The 25,856-nt window shown below is 44.6% G+C and overlaps 1 protein-coding gene across 3 annotated transcripts in view; it reads left to right on the top strand.

The window, feature by feature from the left end:
• Positions 1–25,856, top strand: part of wwox (WW domain containing oxidoreductase) — a 1,140,899-nt gene that overhangs the window by 493,963 nt on the left and 621,080 nt on the right. For 2 of the 3 annotated variants that reach the window (XM_072517840.1, XM_072517838.1), the window contains exon 8: positions 8,771–9,035. In XM_072517840.1, coding sequence (XP_072373941.1) covers positions 8,771–9,035 — 265 coding nt within the window. Of the gene's footprint in view, positions 1–8,770; positions 9,036–12,510; positions 13,306–25,856 lie in introns of those variants that run through there. The other variant, XM_072517839.1, reaches the window with a different exon arrangement.

Here is a 25,856-nt window from a genome sequence, read left to right as displayed (position 1 = left end):
GTCACAAGATGGAGGCGCCCATCCTCCCCGCGTGGAGTCCGGGACCCAAAATGGCAGCGCCCGTTGGCCGCACATGGATCATTGGGGGGGTTGAGTCTGCTGCCCCCATTCTCCCCCGGAGATTGCAGCGACCCCCCGGGCCTGGCACACCACCGAATAGTGCCCCTTCTTGCCGCAACTTTTACAGATGGCCGAGCGGGCCTGGCAGCGCTGGCGGGGGCGTTTCAACTGCCTGCAACAATAGCAGCGGGGCCCCCCCGGGTGGTCTGGTGCTCTGGCCGCGCAGGCTTGCGGGGGGCTGGGGGTGTGTCGGGGAGACGGTCGCAGCGGAGGTCCACGGAGCCCAAGGGGCTGCCGCGCGGTCGGGGCCGTAAGCGCGGGCATTTTGTGAGGCCACATCGAGGGAGGCCACAAGGGCCTGTGCCTCCGTGAGCCCTAGTGAGTCTCTCTCCAGCAGTCGCTGGCGGATTTGGGATGAGGTCATACCTGCCACAAAAGCATCCCTGATTAGGAGCTCCGTATGTTCGTTTGCGATCACCGATGGGCAGTTGCAGTTCCTTCCCAATATTAGCAGCGCGCTGTAGAACTTGTCCAGCGATTCTCCGGGGATTTGCCGTCTCATCGCAAGTTGGTGGCATGCATAGACTTGGTTTACGGTCCGAATGTAGACTCCTTTCAGCATGGTGAGCGCCGTCGGGAAATCCTCCGTGTCTTTGATGAGCGTGTAGATCTCCGGGCTCATCCTGGAATGCAGGACCTGCATGATCTGGCCGGGGGCCGTTCAGAGGTATCCCTCGAAGCACGCTAGCCAGTGTTTAAATACGGCCTCTGAGTTTGCTGCATGCAGGCTGATTCGCAGACACTCCGGGGCGATCCGGAGCTCCATAGTCTTTTTAAGTCTGCTTAATAAATTGTAGCACAATCAATTACTCATGAGACGAGAAGAGATGAAGTCAATCGAAGGCTTTATTAAGCAGACTTGTTCCCCAGCAGCTCAGTTACAGAATGCGGCTGCTGGGAGAACCCGGATTCTTATACTCCGCCTTACTGGGTGGAGCCAGCAGGCGGCAGATCCAATCGGGACCCAGTGTCTGTCTACCAATAGTCTCTCGGCATCACAGGTACCGTACTACCCCTAATACACACCACCACAATACTATGCCACACTGCACCTTGCTGATGTACAGGGCCTTCTTCACCCGGCTGAAGGCAGCCCGCCTCCTCGCCAGCTCCACCGTAAAGTCCTGGTATATGCGTATACCAGCTCCAGCCCACTGCACCACCCGCTTCTGCTTTGCCCAGCACAGTACTTTCTCCTTCACGCTATACCGACGGAAACACAGAGTTACTACTCTTGGCGGCTCACTCGACTTTGGTATAGGCCTCCACGACCGATGAGCCCAATCCAGTTCATATCGGGAGGGATCGTCCCCCTCCCCCAATAGCTTCGCCAACATCGTGGCAAAATACTCCGTCAGCCTTGGGCCTCCCACCCCTTCAGGCAGACCCACAACTTCAGATTTTGTCGCCTGGATCTGTTTTCCAGCACTTCCATTTTGGCTCGCAAACCCTTGTTGGTCTCTATCACCCTCCGCATCTCCTTCCCCATCGAGGTGAGTTGATCACTGTGCTGCGATAATGCCTCTTCCACTTCCTTCAGTGTCTAACCTTGCTCCCCCACCAGCGCTGCGCTGGATACCGCCGCCCTCACCGGGGCAATCGCCTCCCCCACCAGCACTTTCAATACCGCCCCCATCTCCTTCGTCATCGCTTCCATGTGTTTTGTGAACTGTTTTTCAAGTTTCACAGCCATCACCTTGGTAATTTCTTCTGCTGTGATCTGTCTCTGTCTTAAAGACACTCAGTGACAACGGAATCTCACGAGATAGCACGATCTGGATCTCGCCGTCACTGGACGTGACCCAGATCAGCATATTTAAATAAACCGTATGGATCATTTAAATATATGTTCACCGGATTCGCCTGGTGCCCGGTACTCACCGACCATACCTGCGAGACCACAAATGTGGATCAGGCGTAGCGGCACTTGAGGGGTGGATGGGGGGATGTCGCCAGCCATTAGAAACCCCCAGCTGGTCGGTACCTTGGCTCTACCCTGGCACCTGGGTGCCTTGGCACTGCCAGCCTGGCACCCTGGCACGGGCACTGCCTGAGTGCCAGGTTGACAATGCCAGGGATCGGGCCCAGGGAGCCTTACCAGGTAGAGGGGTAGTGAGTGAGCACTGTACCCATTAACTGCTGGTGCAAAGGCTAGGGGACACAGATTTAAGGTTTTGGGCAAGAGAAGCTGGGGAAATGTGAGGAAGAGCTTTTTACACAGGTGAGTGGTAATGACTTGGAATCCAGAGCCCATGAGATTAGTGGAAGCGGAAACAATCGATGATTTTAAAAGAAAATTGATTGGACACATGAAGGAAATAAAACCACATGGTTACAGGGATTGAACGGGGTAGTGGTACTGACTGGATTGCTTGGCAGAATCCCAAACTTAATGGGCTGAATGGCCTTCATCTGTGGCATAAATGACTCTCTGATTTATGACTGTTGATTCACTCAGTGCTCAAATATCCAGCAAGCTCGGACTTCAATATTCTCATCTACCCCCTTCTGAGGTGGAGAATTCCAAACATTCTTAACTCTGAGCGAAAAAATCTCTCCTCATTTCAGCCCTAAATGTCTGACCCCATATCCTAAGATGGTGACCCTAGTTCTATATTGTCCTGCCTGTTCCTTCTGTGTCTGACCTGTGCTCTCTGGTCATTCTGTAGGGGGCAGGGGTGCATATCTGTTTGACCAAAGGTGCCTTTGCCACCTTTCAATGTGTTCATAGGAGTTGGACAACTTCCATATCTGTTTCTTGCCTGCAGAAGGCTGATTAGACTTCAGAAAAGTCAAAGATTAATTACCAGTGGGCAACATTGGTAGCTGCCTCTCCGCTGAGACTGAAGGCAGCCTGTCTATTTTATATTGTCGAAGTTGAAGGCATGGTTCAGTCCGAGGAATTGGCTATACTGTCCAATTTGCATTTTTTGACTAAATCCTTATAGTGGAAAAACAAATGGGCGTGAGTCTTGTATAACTCACACTCGTATATATGTATAAAACATATATCTACTTCTATGGAAGCCATAATCGTACACAATAAACACTGAAGAGATCTCAATGATCAATCACAAAGTTCCACAGAGCAGCAAGCCACGTAGGGCTTGTATTACACTTCGAAACTCAGTACTTTGTTTATGGCTCACATTAAATCAAAATGGCATCTGTGCATTTAATAAAAATCTTATTTTATAGCGTTTCCCTTGAGTCCTGAGAAGTGTTTTGCCAAACACTCTTCACATCATAAATTTCAGTCTTCGTGACTGTATTTTGTGAGGTTAAGACAAAATTACACACAAATTTCTTTTGATAATGAATAAAAGTAGCAATTACTCTGGATCAATTTAAATGTGTGCAGCCTTTTTAGAATTACTGTAATTAGTAAGGCTCTGCGGTTTCATAAATTTGCAATTCCCTTTATGCAAGACTTGCCTATTATTGAGGTTGACCTAAGGTCTTGATTTATCGGCTCTTGAAATAAAACCACATTGGTCCCGACTGACTGGTGACTACTGGTCAAGACCATAACTAAGCTTGAAACCTCTGCTGACTCTAAGCTTAACGACCAACTTAACCAGAATTTGCTTGATTGTGTTAAAAAGTGTTGGTTTAAAAAATATGCGTTTCCGAGTAACAGCCTGAGGCTAAACCATCTTGGAGCAATATGTGACCCCATTTGGTCACAATAACTTCACCCCACAAGTCTGCCTACTTCTCCTTAACATCATCTGACTCTGCCCCTGCCTCAGCTCACCAGCTGCTGAAACTCTTACCCATGCATTAGCTCCCTCCACATTTGACTATTGCAGTGCTGTCCTGGCCAGCCTTCCTTTCTTCCACCCTGAAAAAAACTTCAGTTCATTCGAAACACTGCTGTCCACATCCAAAATTCACCTGGTCCCGTTCAACCTTCACCCCTGTGCGCGCTAATGCCTGCTCCTGCTCCCGTGGCACCTCAATTTTAATGCTCTCATCCTGGTCTTCAAATCTGCCCACAGCCTCACCCCTCGCTCTCTCTGTAACCTCCTCCAGCCCCAACAACCTGCTGAGATCTCTGTGTTAATTTAATTCTGGCCTCTTGTGCATCCACACTTTTAAGCGCACCACCATTGTCAACCAAGCCTTCAGCTGGCTCAGGCTGAAAAGTATATTACCTCTATAAATCTATCTGTCCATCTACCTCTCTCCTCCTTTAAGACAGTCTTCAAAATCTTGTTCTTTTCTGACCTAATGCCACCTTATGTGGCTCAGTGTCAAATTTTATTTGATAATTGCTCCTCCCAAGTTAGTAGGACATCAGTGTTTGTATGGACTGGTTATTTTTGGTGATAGTCATAATATAATAGGTAACATTCTAGGTAACATTGAATTTTAGCGCTCAATGCACGGCGGCACAGTGCTTAGCACTGCTGCCTTACAGTGCCAGGGACCTGGCTTCAATTCTGGCCTTGGGTGACTGTGAAGTTTGCACATTCTCCCCCTGTCTGTGTGGGTTTCCTCCGGTGCTCCGGTTTCCTCACATAGTCTAATGATGTGCAGGTTAAGTGGATTGGCCATGCTAAATGGCCCCACAGTGTTCAAAGAAGTAGGTTAGGTGGGGTTACAAGGATGTGGGATAGATTGTGGGTCTAGATAGGGTACTCTTTAAGAATGTTGGTGCAGACCTGATGGGCCGAATAGCCTCCATCTGCATTGTAGGAATTCTATAGTTCTATGGTGTATTGTGTGAGAAAGAGAGAGTGAGAGAGAGCCATTGGTGATCCATTGAGGTAATGGGGACTCTGAACATATGAACAATTACTACATGGAATAAATATTTTTAACTTGGTAGAAAGGTAAATTAAAATGCAGCGTTTTGTTACTAATGCCACTTGAACTCATGTAATAGCAGGATGATGGTCTGTGCACCGTTAAATATTTAAGGTGAATTAGTTTAATTAACATTAAACAATAAACGTGTTAATGACACATAACACACCTGACATTTTGTATGAACATACAGTAGTTATTCAGTTTTTAAAGCTAGAAGAATAGGGAATATGGGCCAATTGTATTGTCCTTGCCTCTGCAATCCTTTCCCTGGATAAGTAAGTACAGCACGGACAAATACGTGCGCTCCAGAAATAGGTACTCCATTGGATGAGGAGATATAAACTTGTCTGAGCTGAGCAAACTGGGATTGACTATTTATTTTCGTAAAATCTAAATTTCTACCATTTGCATTAGATGCAAGCGAACCCTTTTTTTAATTTAAAAAAAGCACCAAATTTGTGGACATCTTGTAATTTGCTTTTCAATCTAAATACTTGCCTTCAACATTGCTGAAGCCATCAAAAAAATTGTGTTTGTTCCTGTTTGGTTTATGATGGCTGAGAGGTTTGTACTGATTTTCTTTTTAGGATTAGTGCAAATGGTTTATTTGTCTGACAGGCTGACTGTGGCTCCTTTGTTTCCAGGTACTCTAGTTGAGTTGATTGAGGAGGGGGACGAGAGTGTGTACCAATCTGAATCTTTGGCAACTGATTGAAGGGGAGGGTTTATTTGATCTGTATATAAGCCTGGTGGTTAGACGTTCAAAGTTCAGGAACCCCTTTATATTCAAACTTCAAATTCAATGTATTGGTTTATTCGACACACAAAGACCATGGTTTAGATTTTGTGGACAGGGTCTCACCAGTATCCTCGAAGAAATCTGGCCACCAAGAACTGACAATCTCTGTGTGTGGATTGCTGCTTCCCCGACGATAATTTAAATCTGGAGCCAATGCAAAGGGATCTTTGCACAAACAGAACATTTGTTTTTCAGTGCTAGAGAGGTTGTTCAGGTATTATGACCAAGTATGCTGTTTTTTAAAAGAAATTTAGAATACCTAATTCTTTTTTTCAAAATAAGGGGCAATTTAGTGTTGCCAAATCACCCACCCTGCATATCCTTTTGGGTTGTGGGGGTGAGACCCTCGCAGGCATGGGGAAAATGTGTAAACTCTGCATAGATAGTGACCTGGGGTCGGGATCGAATCTGGGTCCTTGGCGCCATGAGGCAGCAGTGCTAACCACTGTGCCATCGTGCCGACCGACCAAGCTGTTTAACTGCGCATGTGCACACACAAGATATTGCTGACAGAATTACAAGAATAAACACGACAAATATTGGCAACTTTGCCATTATTGCAATGAAAAGGCTGTTTTTCTGTCACAAACCATACTGATGTTACCTGCGAGGGTATCCCAACTTGGAACACTGGTTCGTGGATGTGTACAATTTTGTGTTTAGTATATTCAAAATTTTGAGAATTGGTGTGAGGAGCCAAGTGAAACCCCAGTTAGAACAGGCAGCCCAAGGGTGGCACAGTGGTTAGCATTGCTGCCTCATGGTGCCGAGGTCCCAGATTCGACCCCGGCTCTGGGTCACTGTCTGTGTGGAGTTCTGTTTGCCCACAACCCAAAGGGTAGGTGGATTGGCCACGCTAAATTGCCCCTTAATTGGAAAAAATTAATTGGTACTCTAAATTTATAGTTTAAAAAATAAGCAGCTCAGACATTGTGTAACAATTATTAAAGACTATTCATTAAATTACACACAAAGAGGACTATACTACACCAAGACAAGTATATATATTACTAAACACGCACACGTTTTGTAGATCATACCCATTGTTCCAAAATATATCTACAATCCCTGAACTCCTTAAGACTTCCCCTTTCCCACAAACAATGCGTTTGATAAAGTTTCCCATGGCAGGTTGATGGAAAAAGTGAAGTCGTATGGGATTCAGGGTGTACTAGCTAGATGGATAAAGAACTGGCTGGGCAACAGGAGACAGAGAGTGGTGGTGGAAGGGAGTGTCTCAAAATGGAGAAAGGTGACTAGTGGTGTTCCACAGGGATCCGTGCTCGGACCACTGTTGTTTGTGATATACATAAATGATCTGGACGTAGGTATAGGTGGTTTGATTAGCAAGTTTGCAGATGATACTAAGATTGGTGGAGTTGCAGATAGCGAGGAGGACTGTCAGAGAATACAGCAAAATATAAATAGATTGGAGAGTTGGGCAGAGAAATGGCAGATGGAGTTCAATCCAAGCAAATGCGAGGTGATGCATTTTGGAAGATCAAATTCAAGAGCGGACTATATGGCCAATGGAAGAGTCCTGGGAAAATTGATGTACAGAGAGATTTGGGAGTTCAGGTCCATTGTACCCTGAAGGTGGCAACGCAGGTCGATAGAGTGGTCAAGAAGGCATACAGCATGCTTGCCTTCATCGGACGGGGTATTGAGTACAAGAGTTGGCAGGTCATGTTACAGTTGTATAGGACTTTGGTTAGGCCACATTTGGAATACTGCGTGCAGTTCTGGTTGCCACATTACCAGAAGGATGTGGATGCTTTAGAGAGGGTGCAGAGGAGGTTCACCAGGATGTCGCCTGGTATGGAGGGTGCTAGCTATGAAGAAAGGTTGAGTAGATTAGGATTGTTTTCGTTGGAAAGACAGAGGTTGAGGGGGGACCTGACTGAGGTCTACAAAATTATGAGAGGTATAGACAGGGTGGATAGCAACAAGCTTTTTCCAAGAGTGGGGGTGTCAATTACAAGGGGTCACTATTTCAAGGTGAGAGGGGGAAAGTTTAAGGGAGATGTGCGTGGAAAGTTTTTTATGCAGAGGGTGGTGGGTGCCTGGAACGCTTTGCCAGCGGAGGTGTTAGAGGCGGGCACAATAGCATCATTTAAGATGCATCTAGACAGATATATGAACGGGCTTGGAACAGAGGGAAGTAGATCCTTGGAAAATAGGTGACAGGTTTAGATAAAGGATCTGGATCGGCGCAGGCTGGGAGGGCCGAAGGGTCTGTTCCTGTGCTGTACTTTCCTTTGTTCTTTGTTCTTAATATGCAAATTAAATAGACCTAAAAGTTAAAATCAGCTTATAGTTACCACACAATACTGGAAGGATAATCAAGTCTGGGAAACGTCTTGTCCTGTCCGGCAAAGTTATTTAAAAGGCCTTCACAAAGTTTTTCTTCCCTGCCTTGGCTCTAAGACTTATGGCCTATTAGATGTAAAACTTAGGCTGTTAGCTGGAAACTTGTTTGTCTGCTTCCGAGACTGCCAGATGTCCACTGGCTTCCCTTGCTTCTGAGGTTCCTGGAAATCATACCTTTGTTCCACTTTAATTCTGCCTTCAGGATATTTGGCTGCCTGCCCCTATCAAATTCTTTGACTCTCTATATTAGCATTTGCATACCTCATTGATCTCCCAATCATCTTGGTAAGCTGTTTCTATTATTAAGGTATTCACATCAGATTCTATATAAGTGCCTTCTAATCTCGTTACTGGGAGAGACGCATCTCATCTGGCCTTTTCAACACTGGCTACTGCTGTTGCTGGGCAGATTTCTACCTGATGCTGGCAGGTCACATCCTATTATGTCGTTAAGTTTGTGTCACTGCTGTTACTAGACAAATCCATGACAGATTCTAAAGCAGTCAGTTGAAAGAAAAAGTGATGTTTCAGAACAGGCTTCCGGTCTGTTTGCCAGCTGTGCTTCGCAATTATTGTCTTTGCCAGACGCTAGAAACATTTGATATTTCTAGTCACATTCATTGAAATTTTTTTTTTAAATGACCATTTTTTTCATATGAATTTCAGATTCACTGATATAAAGGATGCCTCAGGGAAGCTGGATTTTAGTCTCCTTTCTCCTGCTAAGAAAGATTACTGGGCCATGCTGGCTTACAACCGGTCGAAGCTATGCAATGTTCTCTTCTCAAGTGAGCTGAACCGCCGCCTGTCAACTCATGGGGTAACATCCAACGCTTTGCATCCAGGAAACATGATGTACTCCTCAATACACCGCAGCTGGTGGCTGTACACCCTACTGTTTGCCTTGGCCCGTCCTTTTACCAAGTCAATGGTAAGTAGACCAGCTCACAAAGCACTTTCAAATGAGTCGGATTGCATGTCGTGGGAGGTGCCTGCCCAAAGTAAAACTCCAGCTGTACATATTTTGTACTGAGATTACATAAGTTAAACTCGGTGTTTCACAGACTCGGATACTTTGATTGGTGTGTAAGGAGGACTTAGGTTTTGGGGAAAAAAAATAAGGGAAACGATGGGAAATACAAGCTGTATTTGTAAAGGTTATCAAATCCTTGGAGCAGGGGACCCAAACTAGAGGAGCCCACTGTCATGTCTATCATTTTCGCTGACCTAGAAGAAGACAGGGCCTGCTGACAGTTTGGGTGCATTATATTCATTTACTTTTCAGTGAGATGTGTTTTGTTTTGGAAGATATGATACGATATTAAGTTATTAGTAATACCTTGAAGACTATTATAAAATCAGATAATGTAACAGCACAGAAACCAGGTTTTCGTCCCATATTGATGGTATTGCACTATTGCTGCTCTTGTTGTGAGAGAAACCTACATAATATTTTACTGATGCCATTGATACTTTTGAATCACTGACTTTTATATCCAAGAAAGAAGAGCAATCATGTTCCAGCATGGCTGCAGTGTACTTACTTTAGACACAGCATTAAAGTATCATTGTCCTCATTTGCATTTTTTTAAGTCAATCTTAATTACGTGCAGCGCTACAATTGTGTCATATCTTTAAAAAAAAGAAGACATCTGCTTCCGCCATAAGGGCTCAATGATGTTTTCTGTTTGAGAGAGCAAGTGACCAGCTGGTTGTGATGCAAAACCCAGGTCTTTGGCCAAGTAAATGTGATTCCAACACAAACCTTAGGTATTTTTCAGATGAAACCATCTATCATCTTCTGCCATGTAGAGCAAGTGCCTTGGAGGCAATTTGTGTATCACTTCTTACCTTATTTGTTTACTGCAATGTTTGTGTATTAAGTTTAGAGGAGAGGTGCATTTTTCAGATCTAGTACTAATGTAAGAGACTCGTATGGTAATCTTGCTCAAGTGATTATAAAACTGTTTAGTGTACTTGATAGTATATTCAAAATTTTCCTGGTATTTTTAATCTCATCTTGTGACAATTGCTGTTAACGTTTACGGTGATTGAAGTAAGGAAGAGGAGAAAGGTGATTCTCTTACATTGCTGGAAAAACTAAATGTATGATGTATTATATCTGTATTTAATAATCCACAAAGTAAATCAGGATCTACTTTTGAAACATGTGGACAAATTGCATTGATTGAAGGGTCATATGGAGGGATCTTGTTTGAGCTGGTCTCTCCATGATCATATTTGAAATTTGTCGGCTTGTCAAGCAGATTACCATTATCCCACGATTTGCACAATCCTTCATTCAGACAAATATTTTTGTTGGCAGGTTATGAGGAGAAGACTAGTGTGTGTTTGAGTAGCGAGAGCTTAGCAGATGTTTCGAGCAGACCAATGTGTTTTTTCCCCCCTTCTCAACGTGATGGATCAAAATGCCCAGAGCTTGCAAAAAGTTCTGAGACTATTGGGTTACTTTTCCGGTTTTAGTGGATTGCCATCCATTGTACTGGAGTTTTAACAGATGTGCTTCTCCCCGTTAATAGATGGGATGCAGCCCAGCATCTGCCTCAGCAGTATAAATTAAGTTGAAGTAAAATACACCAATCTGTCACTTTGGTTGTGGGCACCTTTCTTTACGCTTCAGTCAAATCAGGTGATTTTATTTTACAGCGTATTGCTTCACTCAAGCTTGGTTTGAAGACAGAAATTCAATAATTTCTTTGGCAGAGCTCTATGTTAGTTTGGTATCTAAGTATCTGAATATTACTGGATCTCAAATTCTCATTTTACATTATCCATTCTCTGTATGCAGAACCCTTAATAAAGCAGCGTGTGTTATTATACCGCGATAACTCTCCCATCTTTTGACAGAAGAGATAGTGAAGGTGGAACAGACTTACCCCCCCCCCCCCCGCCCCCCCCACCAATTTTACTGTAGTCCATTTTTGCACTGTGCAGTTTAAGAAAAAAATAAACTTGTGTTACTTTTAAAAGTACTTTTCATTTGCCGTATGTGAATTTTAATTACGCCTGTTGAAGAGAGAAAAATTATTTTTCCTTCTCAGACTCTACAGTAATTTTACAAAATTTATAATGTTTATTCAGCTGGATGCCCTACATAATTTATCTGAGGTAGAAGGAAGTCTCTTCTGACTTTGTAAGTAAAGGACAATAAACATGAGAATAACCATATAATTCTAACTGGAGAGCTGTACTTTTTAAAACACAGCAATAAAAATATAGCTGTGAATCCCAAAGAAAATATTTCCCTTAAATGCATCAGTTTACTAAGTTAGCAATATTCTCTTAAAATGTCGTTTTTAATGTCAGCTCTAATTAGAATATATTTTGCGGATATATTTAACTGCATCATTGGAATAATTCCAAGTTTGTATGTTAGCAGGATGAAAACTCATGCAGTTTCCTAACCTTTATACTCTACCACTCATTTTTAAGCAGTAAAGCAAACACTTATATTAAACCATTAACTTACAGTCCCAGTAGATCAGATTGTGCTTTTCTGTTATTTGACACCTTGAATATTGTGGCACTGCGGGAGCACCTTCACCACATTCAGCGATTCAAGTGGGAGGCGCACCAGCACCTTCTTGAGGAGAACTAGCAATAGGCAATGAATGCTGGCCTTGTTCGAGTCATGTTTATGCTGAAAATGAATTTCAGATAAATCAACATGGACAACAAGAACGCTAATGTAAGAGATAAGTAATTAAAAAAAAGTCTTGCATTGAGAGCAAAGCTACTGGTAAGATATTATAAGGCATATCAGAAAAAGAGGTAAAGGAAATTAATTACCAGACCGCAAATAAATAAGAAGATCACAGGGAATAGATGTATTTGGAGAAAACAGTGGGAACCCTTGGTTTCTCTGTGGGATATGGAGGACGTTACACATTGCCAACGAATGGCATCTGTCCTTTATGACTAGTTTGTCCCACTTTTTTAGGTGTTTGCCTTCACCATGCAGGACGTGAATTCAAAGGACAAGTGGAAAAATAGTTGATTGGGGTTGAATTTCTGTCTTAATTGGAGCAAAGGAAGTAGTCATTAAATTGCTTGCATTCTGATGGATATTTTGAAAGGATTGCTGAATACAGTAGTTGTGTTACAGGATTGAAAAGAAATTATTTTTGTGCCAATCTATAAAAAGGAATAGAAAATGGTAATCTAAGAAACTACAGAGTCAGTAACCTGATCTTGGTGGTGGATTAAGCAAATAGAAAGCACCTTGAAACAATGGTGAAGTATTTAGAGAAAACTAACGAAGGTATCAGGGAAGATCTAATATATGAATAAGTAGTCAACAAGTGATGAATCTTGATTGATACATTTACTTGAGTTCTTTGAGGATTAACTGTGTTTGCTGACTCTGGTAAATGTTATATTTCCAGACTTCAACAAGTCTTTTGATCGAGTGCCACATCAGAGAACGGTATTCAACACATTGTTGGAGAGGCACAGAATAGAGAAGAAGTTTTGAAATGGATAAGTAACTGATTGAATAAGGCAATGCAATGTTCTGGTAATTAACGGAGTAACATCAACATGGAAATCAGTGCCGAGTGCAGTAATGAAGGGATTGCTTCTGGACCAGTTTGAATGCTTAATTCGCATAAAACAGATTAATGCTGCTATTAAGATTGGACAGAGGAAAGTCATAAGAATGCGTTAAGTGTTTGCTGGCTAATATTGTGAACAATAGGTCAATGTGCATGGGGACTGGGAGACTAATATCATGTAGCTGTTTATGTATCATCTTCTGTACAGTCACTTTGGGAATATTGCAATTCAACATTTTATTAAAGTAAATTACACTGGTGTCCATAAAAAAGTGCTGAACACAAAAATATAATTTTCAAATTCCACAACACTGCACTGCACGCAATGTGATCCCGAAACTATTCATAAGCACTAACTGTTCCATGCGCCTACTTATGTGTTGCGTAGAAATTGTAACTGTTTGAGTTTGCGTGTTGTAGATAATATTGAAAACATATCTTAGCTCTCATTGTGTATCCATGTATTCTAAGAGCAATGTTATATTGTGCTAATGGCTCTAGGCTTCCAAATGTGGTTTACACCCAATTAGTCAATTGGCGGTACAGAGGTTGAGTATTGCTGAAAAAAGAAACCTGATGTCAAAGCTTTTTGTCTTGCACTCATCAATAAAAATGTTGCATTCTTGAGTCTGCCCTGGTGAGTAGAAGATAAGATTTGACAGCAGGTCACTTTTTATGCAGAATTATGTAGAATGTGCAACACCAGAATAGCTCTTTAGTTCTAACTGGTCCACGCTGGTGTTTATTCTGCCACTCAGTTTTGTTTAATCCTATCAGCATAACCTTCTGTTCTGTTCTCCCTTGTGTGCTCATCTCACTTCTCCTGAAATGCATCCATGCTACCCACCTCAATTACCCCATGTGGTTGTCATTTCCACAACCTAACCCACCTCTGGGTAAAGAATTTTTCTGAATTCCCAGTTGAATTTATTTATGGTTCCCCCTATTGATTTCCCCCACACGTTTGTGGACTGGACAACCAGTCAAGAGCCAGTTGAAAGAGTGATTAAAAATGGATATTCTTGATTGCTGGCCTTGGAGAGTCCTCGCAGCTTTATCATAGAATTATCATAGAATTTACAGTGCAGAAGGAGGCCATTTGGCCCATCGAGTCTGCACCGGCTCTTGGAAAGAGCACCCTACCCAAGGTCAACACCTCCACCCTATCCCCATAACCCAGTAACCCCACCCAACACTAAGGGCAATTTTGGACACTAAGGGCAATTTATCATGGCCAATCCTCCTAACCTGCACATCTTTGGACTGTGGGAGGAAACCGGAGCACCCGGAGGAAACTCACGCACACACGGGGAGGATGTGCAGACTCCGCACAGACAGTGACCCAAGCCGGATTCGAACCTGGGACCCTGGAGCTGTGAAGCAATTGTGCTATCCACAAGGCTACCGTGCTGCCCTTATATTTGAATTGCAGCAATCGACAATGAACCTGGCACTGTATGAGTGTGGTGTAAGAGCATCTTGCGCCTTTTAAAGCAGTGCATTGACAGTTCCAGAGTTATATTCACCATGAGTTTTAAAGCCATGCTAAACACAAAAATAATCTCCAAGGGAGCAAAACCTGTGGAATGGGTGGGCAGTGTATCTGCACATTGAATCCTGACCCGAGTCAAGACTGCTGGAATGTGTTGTATCTGTCAATTCAGATAATCCAACCAGCTCCTTAATTAAAGTTTACCCAGGTGTCTTTATTTATGAGGCGAACAAAGTACGGACACAGATATAATGCAACACATTTTATTAAATATAGTTAAACCGTAAATTACCCACTATATATACAAGAAACACCAGGATTCGACTATATTCCCCTCAAAGGTGGTTTGGTATGCTGTAGATCCGATCCCTGAATCCCTTTGGTTCCTCTTCAGTGTTTCTTCCTTGCTTCCTTCTGGTATGGTCAAAGTCACCTCACACACCGAGTCTTTGCTGCTGGTGTCTCTGAGATGCCTACCTTTATCCCCCTCTCTCCCCGCCTTTCCAGAAACTTCTCTGGCTTCCAGCCAATGAGGTCTCGGGAGGGGGTCCCAGCAGCCAATGGTCTGGTTGATGACCATTTGACAGGCCACCTGAGCCCGCCCCAGGTGTCCCATCTCTGGTGGTGTGGGCTGCACATGACCTGTTTCCATTTAAGGCAACAGTAGAAACTCTGGGTGACGGAAAGTTTGGCTCGATTTGGGCTACGGACAATAGACCTGTGCATTTCAATGGGGTACGATGATCTCCCGCTGGGCCTCAGTAGAGTGCGATGATCTTTGATTGATGGGATAGGCCCAGACATGTTCTGGCAGCTTGTCTGTTGGTTGTGTATTTGACTTTGGTCAAGTCTGGATTCCAACAGCTTTCCTGAGGTTTGACTGCAGTATGATTTTAAAATGCCCAATTCTTTCATGTAGGATATCCAATTTAAGTGGCCTGAAAACTAGGCCCTGATTATATTACCACAATTGCAAGTTTTGTTACTTTTCATCCTGTGACGCGATCTAATGCGAAATAAGTTTCAACCCAGTTCTGGTGGGTGTGGCTTCACAGTACCGCTTGACACTCCAGTTGCAACCTCCCTCAGGTGCCATAAAGCTGTTTAGGGTAAGGCATTGAAAATGCAATACGGGTGCACTTGGAAAATTCAGCGTTGAGAAATAATACAGGCAGCTTTCCACTTGATTTGGTCATTCAATACACGGCCTGGGAATTCATAATGCTGACACTGGGTACCAGAAAAACATTTAGTTTCCTCGGATTTATGTCAACCTTGATCAACAGATTTGAAACTAATTACATTCAGAACAGTTTCTTTTAGCCACCCTGTTTTCCTCCTCCTCCTCCTCGCTGCCCTAAAAACAAAAGGAGAAACTTATGTTCAGGACCTTTGAATGATTTCCTTTCCTGAAAGGTCTTGTGAATTTCAATTCTGGCGGGCAAGAATTTCTCAAGTGTTTATGCTTTGCTTTCATTTCAATAATTTTAGGGAGAAACTGTTCTGCAAATAATGGAATTTATAAATTGCTGATTTATTTTATTCCAACTGCGCCAATAAGGGAAAAGGAAACTGATATTGAAACATTAGTTCATATAATTGGAACAATCCTGATTCCTTGTGATCTCTGCTTAAGGTCATACAGATATGTCCCACTGATGAATCACTACAATGTATTCTACGCTTATCCAAGAAAATTCACTGCTAAATGCTTGCGTGTCCACACTAAACTTTTACAAATCCTCTATGGTTGCATTAATAGTGTGGTGTCTCATTAATGGCTTGAAATGTATGAATAAACTAGCCTTGTTGAGCTATATATCAGAGCATTTCCTCCTCAAAGACATTGGGCGCGATCTTCCGGCCACGCTGCGCCGGAAAGGCTGCTTGCTGTGACCCCGCTCCCGGAATCCATCCGGCTCGCAATGCCTTGCGAGAGTCAATGCAATTTCATGAGACGTTGCAAGGTGAATCCCACCTACAAAGGGCGGGATCACATTTTGGCAAATCTGCATATTAGAGCGAGGCAGTAAGCTTTACTCTAATGTGCAGATTCCCAAGGTACCTGAGGCTTTGGGATTCAATCCCTTCACCTTACAGACCTCGGGCACGTGCCGTTTGGTGCTGGTCCCCACAAAGGGACCAGACGGAATGACATTCTTGGGGGTCTCCAAGGGGATCAGAGGCCTGCAGCTGCACGCTCTTTGGGCAGGGTGGTCCCTGACACCCTGCCTGACAGTCCCAGCCTGGCACTCTGGTGGTGCCACCTAGGTTCCAGCCTGGCAGTTGCCCAGGTGGCACTGCCAACTGATATGGGCACAGCCAGTGTGCCAGGTTGGCATTGTCAAGGTGCCAAGCTGGCATTTTTTATGTGCGCGTGATTAGGCCTGTGTTGCCCAATTTGGGTGTTGGGGGGCTGGGGGACCCTCTCGTGTTGCGTTCGGGCTGGGGGGAGGTCGGGGATTCTTTTGTGGGCCTCAGATGTTGGGGCGCCATTTAAAAATGGTCCGGATCTCTCGCTACAAAGGAGAGTTCCAGCGAGCGGAGCTCCCCATTGTAAAAAGCGGGGCTATGTGCGGCCTCGGCCGCGCCTTCCTTGTTCAGGCCCCTTATTCAAAGCAATCGCGTAGAATAGCACTACGAATGCTGGGAAACACACGGCTAAACCCGCTCGCTCGGGGACTTTGTTCCCTTTTGGGAGCATCGCGCCCTTTATATGTTTAGTTGAAAAAGAACACATGCTTTTATCAAAAAGATCTCATCCCATCTCCCCTACCAGGATCATAAATGGTTAACTGCAAAAATAGCTCACACCCTGTCACAAAAATATTGGGCGGGATTCTCCAGTCCGCCAGCTGCGAAATGGGGTTTCCCATTGATTGCACCCCACGCTGTCTGGAAGCCTGCGGGCGTGCGTGAGCTGCCGGTGGAGCAGAGGATCCTGCCGACGGAGAATTCCGCTGATTATGTATCAGTTTTATTTGCATCCATCTGCAAACCAAACTACAAGAAAGGAAAGTGTGGGGGTGACCTTGGGTGCGATCTACTGGCCTTGTTGCTTCCTGAGTCAGGAGGCAATACAGCCGTTAAATCTCGCAAGTGGCTGGACTTCCGGTTGCGGCATGTATGAGGAGTCGCTCCCGCCGGGAAACTTGTTTTTTGGCCCTGTTTGCCCAGTTCCCAGGGTTTTCCTGTGGACAATCTCTTCTGATAAGAAAGTAGAGGGGTCCTGGAGGAGAAGCATGTCAAAAAAGTCCACAATTAAGAAGCCTGCACCGAGTCTCAGCAGGGAAGATGGCGGCAGTGGGTCAGGCAGCTGATCAGGCCCCGATCACAGCAGATATGCTAACGAGGGTGCTGTCCATCGAGTTCGATAAACAATTTGAGAAGCATTTCAAGGGGCAATGCAGAGTGATGCTCGACACTTTGTGTCAGTTGATTGAGGAGATGCTGGGCCCTGTTGGTGAGAAGTTGGAGAGGATATTGGAGTCTGTAAAGGAGTATGGCAAGGTGTTAAAAGGGGTGGAGGAGGCTTTATTGAGGCACAGGGATAAGATTGCTTTGGTGGAGGTTGAGATCTCAATGATGGCAGAAAAGAACGAGAATCTCTGAGGGCGAAAGTAGATGACCCAGAGAATCGGCTGAGAAGACAAAACCTCAATGTCGTTGGGGTGCCGGAGGGCATGTAGGGCCTGAATCCAACTGCACACCTTTCATAGATCATAGAATTTACAGTGCAGAAGGAGGCCATTTAGCCCATCGAGCCTGCACCGGCCCTTGGAAAGGGCACCCAACCTAAACCCATGCCTCCACCCTATCCCAGTAACCCCAACTAACCTTTTTTGGACACTAAGCAATTTAGCGTGACCAATCCACCTAACCTGCACATCTTTGGACTGTGGGAGGAAACCGGAGCACCCGGAGGAAACCCACGCACACACGGGGAGGATGTGCAGACTCCGCACAGACAGCGACTCATGCCGGGTATCGAACCTGGGACCCTGGAGCTATGAAGCAATTGTGCTATCCACAATGCTACCGTGCTGCATTTATTAGCAAGCTGCTGGCTTCCATTCCAGATTTGGATACACACCAACTGATTTGCGGGGGGTGGGGGGAGGATTTAAATTCCGTGCTAGATCTGAAGATGGCCCGTTCTAGGCCGAAATCATTGCCGCTTTCGAAGGTGGTGAAGACATTGTTAATGTTTGTAGAACAGGTGGGGGAGGGGGGCAGATCCGTGGAGGTTTATACACCCAGGCAGTAAGGAATTCGTGTTCTTTGTTCCAGTACATAAGTTGTACTCAAGGATTGACTTTTTTCTGGTGGGTAGGTTTCTTCACCCTTGGTTGAGGAAGGCAGAATATTAGGCCATTGTCATCTCGGATCATGCCCCTCATTTGGTAGATTTGGTTTTGGAGTCGGGCCCCGTTCAGCGCTCATCGTGGAGTTTAGATGTAGGATCATTGGCGGATTTGGGATTTTGTGGTCGCATGTCCAAGGCCATTGGAGAGTATGTGGGAGGTCAGGAAGAATGATTCGGTCTCGCTCTCCATTCTTTGGGAGACCTTGAAGGCGGTGATTAGAGGAGAGATTATATCGTACACGGTCCATATGGAGAGGGAGAAAAGGGCAGAATGGCAGAGTTTGGTCGATGAGACCTTGGAGATGGGCCGCAGGTTGACATTTTGCTTGGCCAGCTGTAGCTTCAGGTAATTCAGAGTCTGGGTAGCCCATGACTGAGCCCAGTTGCATAAATTGAATTTCACAAGTTAGGTGAACGAGGTTAAGTTTGATTTTCAAAATGGGGCAACCTTCCTCTGTCCTTGGAGGGCAGAGACCAATCTAGCAAAATTAATATTCGTCCTGGGTTTTTGGTTTTATTTCAATATCTTCCGATCTTCCACCCTAAGGCTTTATTTTGGGTGGGTTGACAGGTTGATTTCATCTTCTATATGGGCAGGGAAGACTCCGAGGATCCACAGAGTGGTTCTTCAGAGGGATAGGCAGTCAGGGGGCCTAGCATTGCCGAATATGCTTTACTCTTATTGGGTGGCCAATCCAGAGATGGTGTTGGGGTGGTGCAGTGACCCAGAGTCCGTATGGTGGCAGAGAGAGGCGAAGTCGTGTCGGGGGACTAGCCTGGGTGCTTTGATGAGGGCCTTGCTTCTGTTTTCTCGAATCCGGTGATCATATCTACTTTGAGGACATGGGGCCAATTCAGGCAGCATTTTAAACTCGGAGCCATGTCGAGCATGGCCACTATCTGTGCCAATCATTTATTTGAGCCGTCGAGATTGGACGCGACGTTCGGGGTGTGGAAAGGGAAGGGGCTGGAGAGATTCGGGGATCTGTTTATAGAGGGACGGTTTTCCAGCTTGGAGGAATTGACAGCGAAGTTTGAGTTTGGGGCAGGGGGGGGGACAAATTCGTTCAGGTACCTTCAGATTAGGAAATTTATGCGGCTGACCCTCCCAACATTCCGAGAGGCACCGTGGACATCCCTGCTGGAAAGGATAATTTTGCTGGCAGGGTCAGAAAAGGATAGCATGTCTGGTGTTTATGGGCGAATTGTGTCTGAGTGCTCGGAATTGGCGGGTGTAGTGAGGGTGAAGTTGAAGAGGGAGCTCGGTCCTATAGTAGATGACGAGGTGTGGAATGAGGCCTTTCTCAGGGTGAACTCCACGTCTTTGTATGCCCAGCTTGTCTAATCCAGCATAAGGTGGTGCACAGGGTGCACCTGGCCAGACTAGGATGAGGCATAAGACAGATGCGAGCAGTGTTCCTGTGGGCTGGCCAATCACGCACACATGCTCTGGTCGGGTAAATTTTTGGGTCTCCTTCTTTAATACCACGTCAGCAATTCTGAATATTGAACTATTTGGTTGGTTGGGATTTTGTTATGTGCGCTTTGTGTATCATGTACTGTGGGGAATATGGGTTTTTGTGTAAAATTTGTTATAAAACTGGAAAATCTTTAATAATATATATTAATTTTAAATTTCGCTAGAGGCATCCCACGGGTTTTACGAGATCCCGCAAGGTTGTTACGATCTGGATCTCGCCCTCAATGTACGTGATCCAGATTTGCATATTCAAGTGAGTAGTTGGTCTCACTTGAATATGGCTGTGTCAGAGTTACAGTTACCCAAGGCGAGGAATCGAACAACCTCACCTTGGAGACCCTGCCGTGGCGCATTTAGCAGAGAAGGGCCCACCCCGTCAGAGTCTTCATGTACACCCGAAGGCTCAGCGCCGTTGCACGCTGCCCTCGGAGTGGCTGTGGGGGAAATGAGACGGTCACCGACCTCCTTGGGGAATGTGCCTTTGCAAAGAAGTTCTGGAGAGAGATGCAGTGGTATTTGTCAAGGTTCATCCCGAGCAGCTCTGTGACACAGGACTCTGCTCTACAGACTGTTTCCAGGGGGGGACACCGAGCCAAACATCAACTGCTGCTGGAAGGTCATCAACTCGGTGAAAGACGCTCTTTGGTCTGCCCGGAACTTGCTGATCTTCCAGTGCAAAGAGCTGTCCTCGACCGAGTGTTGCAGACTGGCACATTCCAAGGTCCAGGACTACGTGCTGAGGGACGCACTCAAGCTTGGGGCAGCTGCCGCCAAGGCGCAATGGGGAAAGACCACTGTGTAAGGTCTTACCAGCAAATGTACCCGAGGGGCGGGTGACAGTGTAAACCCCCCTCGGTCTGGGTCATTAACATTCCAATGTATAAACGAAACATGACAATGTAAATGTTTAAGAAGGAATTGTAACGTAAAGAGCGATATGTGTGTAATGTTATCAAAATTGAATGAAAGAAAGCCAAGGGAATGTGTAACTCTGATGGAAATGTACAGTCAAGACAATTCGAAATGTTCTGTAATGTTTATGATAGATTTTATGAATAAAGTACATTTTTGGAAAAACTTTTTAACACTGGTTTCTACATACGTCAACCAGGCTTTAAGGCACTTTGAGGGGTCTCCCAGGCGATCGGAGGCCGCCGGCTGGTCGGGCTCTGGGCAGGGTGGAACCCTGGCACTGTGCCATCTTGGTACTGCCAAGCTGGCAGTGTCAGGGTGCCAGGTTGCCTGTGCCGGGGATCGGGCCGAAGGGTGCCCTACCCATATGAGGTGGGATGCAGTGGGGCTCGCGGACCCCGTAATTGGTCAGTTGGGGCATGGGGGCGGGGGGGGGGGGGGGGGGGGGGCGGTGAGAGATCGGGGGGCCATTTGAAAATGGTGCCTGATTTCTTCCTGCACTGTCGAGCTGAGCTTGTTAGTGCAGGAAATGAGTCTAAGTGCAGACTCGGCGGGGCATTCCTCACCGTGGCCCAAAAAAGAAGCATCGTCCCCTTTAATAGAGACATCTTTCTCGCCGCTGCAAGGACCCCGCTAAACGCACCCAAAATGGGACTCTTTTTTTCCCATTAAATTGCGTCCCTTCTCTTTCGGACCTCAGTTGTTGCTTTCCCAGTCATGTGGCTGTGCCGCTCTTCATCTGCCTATGATCTTTACTCAGTGGTGCATCCGGTATGAGTGGTATTCTTACTCTGCTGGAACGCACACTCGCCTTCCTTCTTGAGAACACACCTGGCATCTGCACAACTGATCTGTGTGATAGCCCTGTCGAGACTGCAAACCTCAGCGTGTGGGGAACCTACAGGTGCGACTGAGCCTACATTCTAGCACTCTGTGGCACAGCAGGTTTGAACACAAAAATGGAATGTCATCAGAAGTCATATTTTATATTCTGCTTCATGTGATATTTCAGTTCTGTGATTAACAGAATATGCGTAAAAGTTCGCCAAGACTAAACTTCCGCGCTGAAATGTATCATCTTCCACTCTTTAGCAGTGCTCCGGATTCTGACACTGCCTGGGGCAGTTGCTCTGAATTTCTTCCAAGCTCTCTTTGTCCTTATATATACTGTTTTTTTTAACTTGTCCTATAAATCGTGCGATAGAGAAACAGCGTTACACAACATTTTTTAAAAAATTAATTGATTTCAGCAATAATTTATCAGACTGGAAACGGTGCAAAAATAAAAATTACATCAATGAGGAGTGGACAGTTGGCGTGTTAATGTGGTGAATCAATCAGATAATTATGGGGATGCTGGGAGTGTAGCCAGTACAGGGCGGGGGAACTGTGTATAGACTGAAAAGAAAATGTAATGTTGGCTGTAGGAGCCTAACAAAAGGAAGAGATTGATTTCTCTTCCCCACCCCCACCTTCTTCATATTATATATCCTTAAATCTCCCAAAAAGAAGTGTATTGTATCTGGAACAACTCAAATGAAATGATGTGGGTGATGCCTGGTATGTAAAGTTGTAATAAAGAGGGAAATTATTAAGAAAAAAGTAACGGGTAGTAATTGGCTCAGAATGTCACACTTCAAGCGTGATTCACATAATGCAAGCAGCAATTCATCTAAGTGATTTATTAGAATGCCTGCTGGGTTTGATTAGAAGCCAGGGACTGGGGAATTTCACCACCTACTCTTAACTATTTCAGTTAGTGCTCTTCTTATGGTTACGTTACCCGTGTTTGCATCTCAAATTTTCAAGTTCTATGAGGCGAAAGCTGATATAAAACTTCATGCAGTTCTAAAAAGAACTTATTTATTTCATTGTGCAAAATGTCTTCTTATGAATGAGATTTTAAAAAAATATATATATAATCCCTTACCAACTTCAGCAAATTATTTTAGCACTGCTGCCTCACGGCGCCGAGGACCCGGGTTCGATCCCGGCGCCGGGTCGCTGTCCGTGCGGAGTCTGCACGTTCTCCCAGTGTCTGCGTGGGTTTCCATCGGGTGCTCCGGCTTCCTCCCACAGTCCAAAGATGTGTGGGTTAAGTGAATTGGCCATGATAATTTGCCCCTCGTGTCCAAAAAAAGGTTGGGTGGGGTTACTGGGTTATGGGGATAGGGTGGAGGCATGGGATTAACTGGGGTGCTCTTTCCAAGGGCAGGTGCAGACTTGATGGGCCGAATGGCCTCCTTCTGCACTGTAAATTCTATGATTCTATGTGCAGGGTAGGTGGATTGGCCACGCTAAATTGCCCCTTGGAAAAAAACCACACAAAACAAATTATGTTCTTTTTGAAATGAAGCCCCAATATTTGCGATAGGTATTTATATTTTTCTTCCATCACCATAGTTATCCCACATATTTAATATGGTTTAGATGTTTGGCTTTTGCGTCTTTGTAAGTTGCTGCTGTTTCCTTTGCCATGTGCAACCTGAATGTTGGGTTGACGGTTGAATATTCCTTAATTTGTGAAGCGGGTTTCCCGGTGGCGTGGGATGGATTCAATGGAAATCCAATTGACAGCAATGGGACCAGAAGATCTTGCCTCCAGCCAATGGCAGACCGCCTCCTATCACCGAGATACATGACACGCGGCGAGTCAGAGAATCTAGGCCAAAACGTTGAAAGCAACACAGAGGAGGTTTACTAGAATACCTGGAATAAGCGGGTTGTCTGATGAGGACAGATTGGACAGGCTGGGCTTGTTTCCACTGGAGGTTAGAAGTGTGAGGGGTGACTTGATTGAGGTTTATAAGATCTTGAACGGTCCTGACAAGGTAGACGTTGAAAATAGGTTCCCTCTTGCGGGTGAGTCCTGAACTAGGAGGAACTGTTTTAAAATTAAGGGTCACCTTCATAGGACAGAGGTGAGGAGTATTTTTTTTTCTGAGAGTGTTGTGCGACTTTGAAACTCTGCCTCCAAAGGCGGTAGAGCCGAGATCACTGAATTTATTTAAGGCAGAGGTAAATAGATTCTTGTTAGGCAAGGAAATCAAAGATAATCGGGGGTAGATGGGAATGTGGAATTCAAAACAAACAGATCAGCCATAATCTTATTGAATGGCAGGGCAGGCTCGAGGGGCCGAATGGCTTATTTCATAGGTTCATATGATTGAACAAATGGCTTCCTTCTGTGTATTCCATGATTTCTACGAAGTAAGTACAAATGACTTATTAATTTGATGGAAATCTATAACGACTGGCCAAAAAGCTAAAACAAATGCATTGAAGAATATTTTTAAAGGCCCTTTTAGGTGAATCAATCTGGATTTTTGTAGTGTCCAAAAGGTTGATTGTTTTGCCACTAAAGCTGTAGATGAGCTGTCTTGAGTGAGATATGTACTTCATTGGTCCTTTTTAAAAATAAGTCTTATTAAAATGTTTCTATTTAAAAGGTGTTGTTTCATCGTGTGACCTTGACCCAGCTGATCACACCCTTGCTTGAGGCAGAAGGCTGCAGGTTCACTCGCAGGTATGGACGTGAGCACGCATTTAGTGCAAACACATCAGTGCAGCACTGAGGCTTTGCTGCATTGCTGGATGTGCTGTCAATTGGATTAAATGAGTCTGTGCTCACCATCCTCATGTGAATGTCAATGGTACCTGTCTGAAGAAGAACAAGTTATCCAGCATCTTGGCCAAAAACTGAACAAGCAAACACCTCTCCTCCCCCAGCTCCCCCACCACATCCCACCTCCACATACAGCACCAGCAAAAGCAGATTCTTAATTATTTGCTGATTGTCGTGCCTTGCCATTTGTAGATTGTCTACTGAAATTCACTGCTTAACCTCACAGAGACTATGCTTCGACGGAAGACAACAGTTATGGCGAGCTTTGGGACGTCCTAAGGGCATGACAAGTTCTACATAAATTATTATTATGTGAGTTTCCTTGTAATCCTCCAAAATTGTAGTGAAAGTTTTAAAATGACTAAAATGGCAACAGCACTCATTTTTATTTTTTTTGCAGCTTTGAGATTGAATCTTTTTTGGACCAGACACATTTGAATCAAAATGTGGTGTGTTTGAGAAACTATTGTCCAATTATTTCTGGGCAAGGTTGGGGGAAAAAAATTACTCTTTGTCAGACGAGAGAACATTTTTATGTGTTGGCTAATGAAAATTTATCTCCATTGCCTGTAGAAATACATTTTGATGAACTAGTTTGATCCTTTTAGTAATTTATGTTATGTTATAGTTTATTATCTTGCAATCAGGATAGTTAAAGTTCAACAGTGACTTCACGCAAGTAGACCTTTGAGGTCCTGGAGGTCTTTTAATGGGTAGGTTTTGTCTTGTTGTGCAAAAAATAAGAGATACCTAGTTGTTATCGTAAGGTCATTCCCCAATGGAAGGGCTCCAATGACACATTTCGAAGTATGCTGATTTTCAAATTCTGGTCTTCAGTCTCGTGACATTTGACTCTTTTGGATGATTCCCAACGGCTTCCCTCCGCATATTTTTGCCAGCATTTGGTTTAATTTCAGCGTGTTTGCATGTTGTCTGTATTTCGCAATCAAATTCTATTTTCAATTTATTTTTTGCAAAGTAATGGCTTCCATGACTATGTAAATGCGTTGGCTCAATTTTGCCAAGTGGAGGAAATGGCATTCATTTGATAAAGTTTCCAGTTTAACTGCTTCAAGTCGGGTCCACGCGAGTGTACAACCAGTACCCAGTTCTGTCAGATTCATAAGGAGCTGCATTCAATACATCGAATAAGAATTTGCTGTGACTGTTGAAAGGTTACAACACATCCCAGGCTGTTGATGACTTACACACTTGCCAGAATGCAGGGATTATGCTGCAGTTGTAAAGCATTTTGCAGCTGACTTTTGCTTAATGTAATATGAGAGAGTGAATAATTCTGCAT

Source organism: Scyliorhinus torazame, chromosome 10 (genome assembly GCF_047496885.1).
Source record: "Scyliorhinus torazame isolate Kashiwa2021f chromosome 10, sScyTor2.1, whole genome shotgun sequence".
In the NCBI taxonomy this organism is placed as follows: domain Eukaryota; kingdom Metazoa; phylum Chordata; class Chondrichthyes; order Carcharhiniformes; family Scyliorhinidae; genus Scyliorhinus; species Scyliorhinus torazame.
This window is presented reverse-complemented; position numbering and strand designations above follow the sequence as displayed.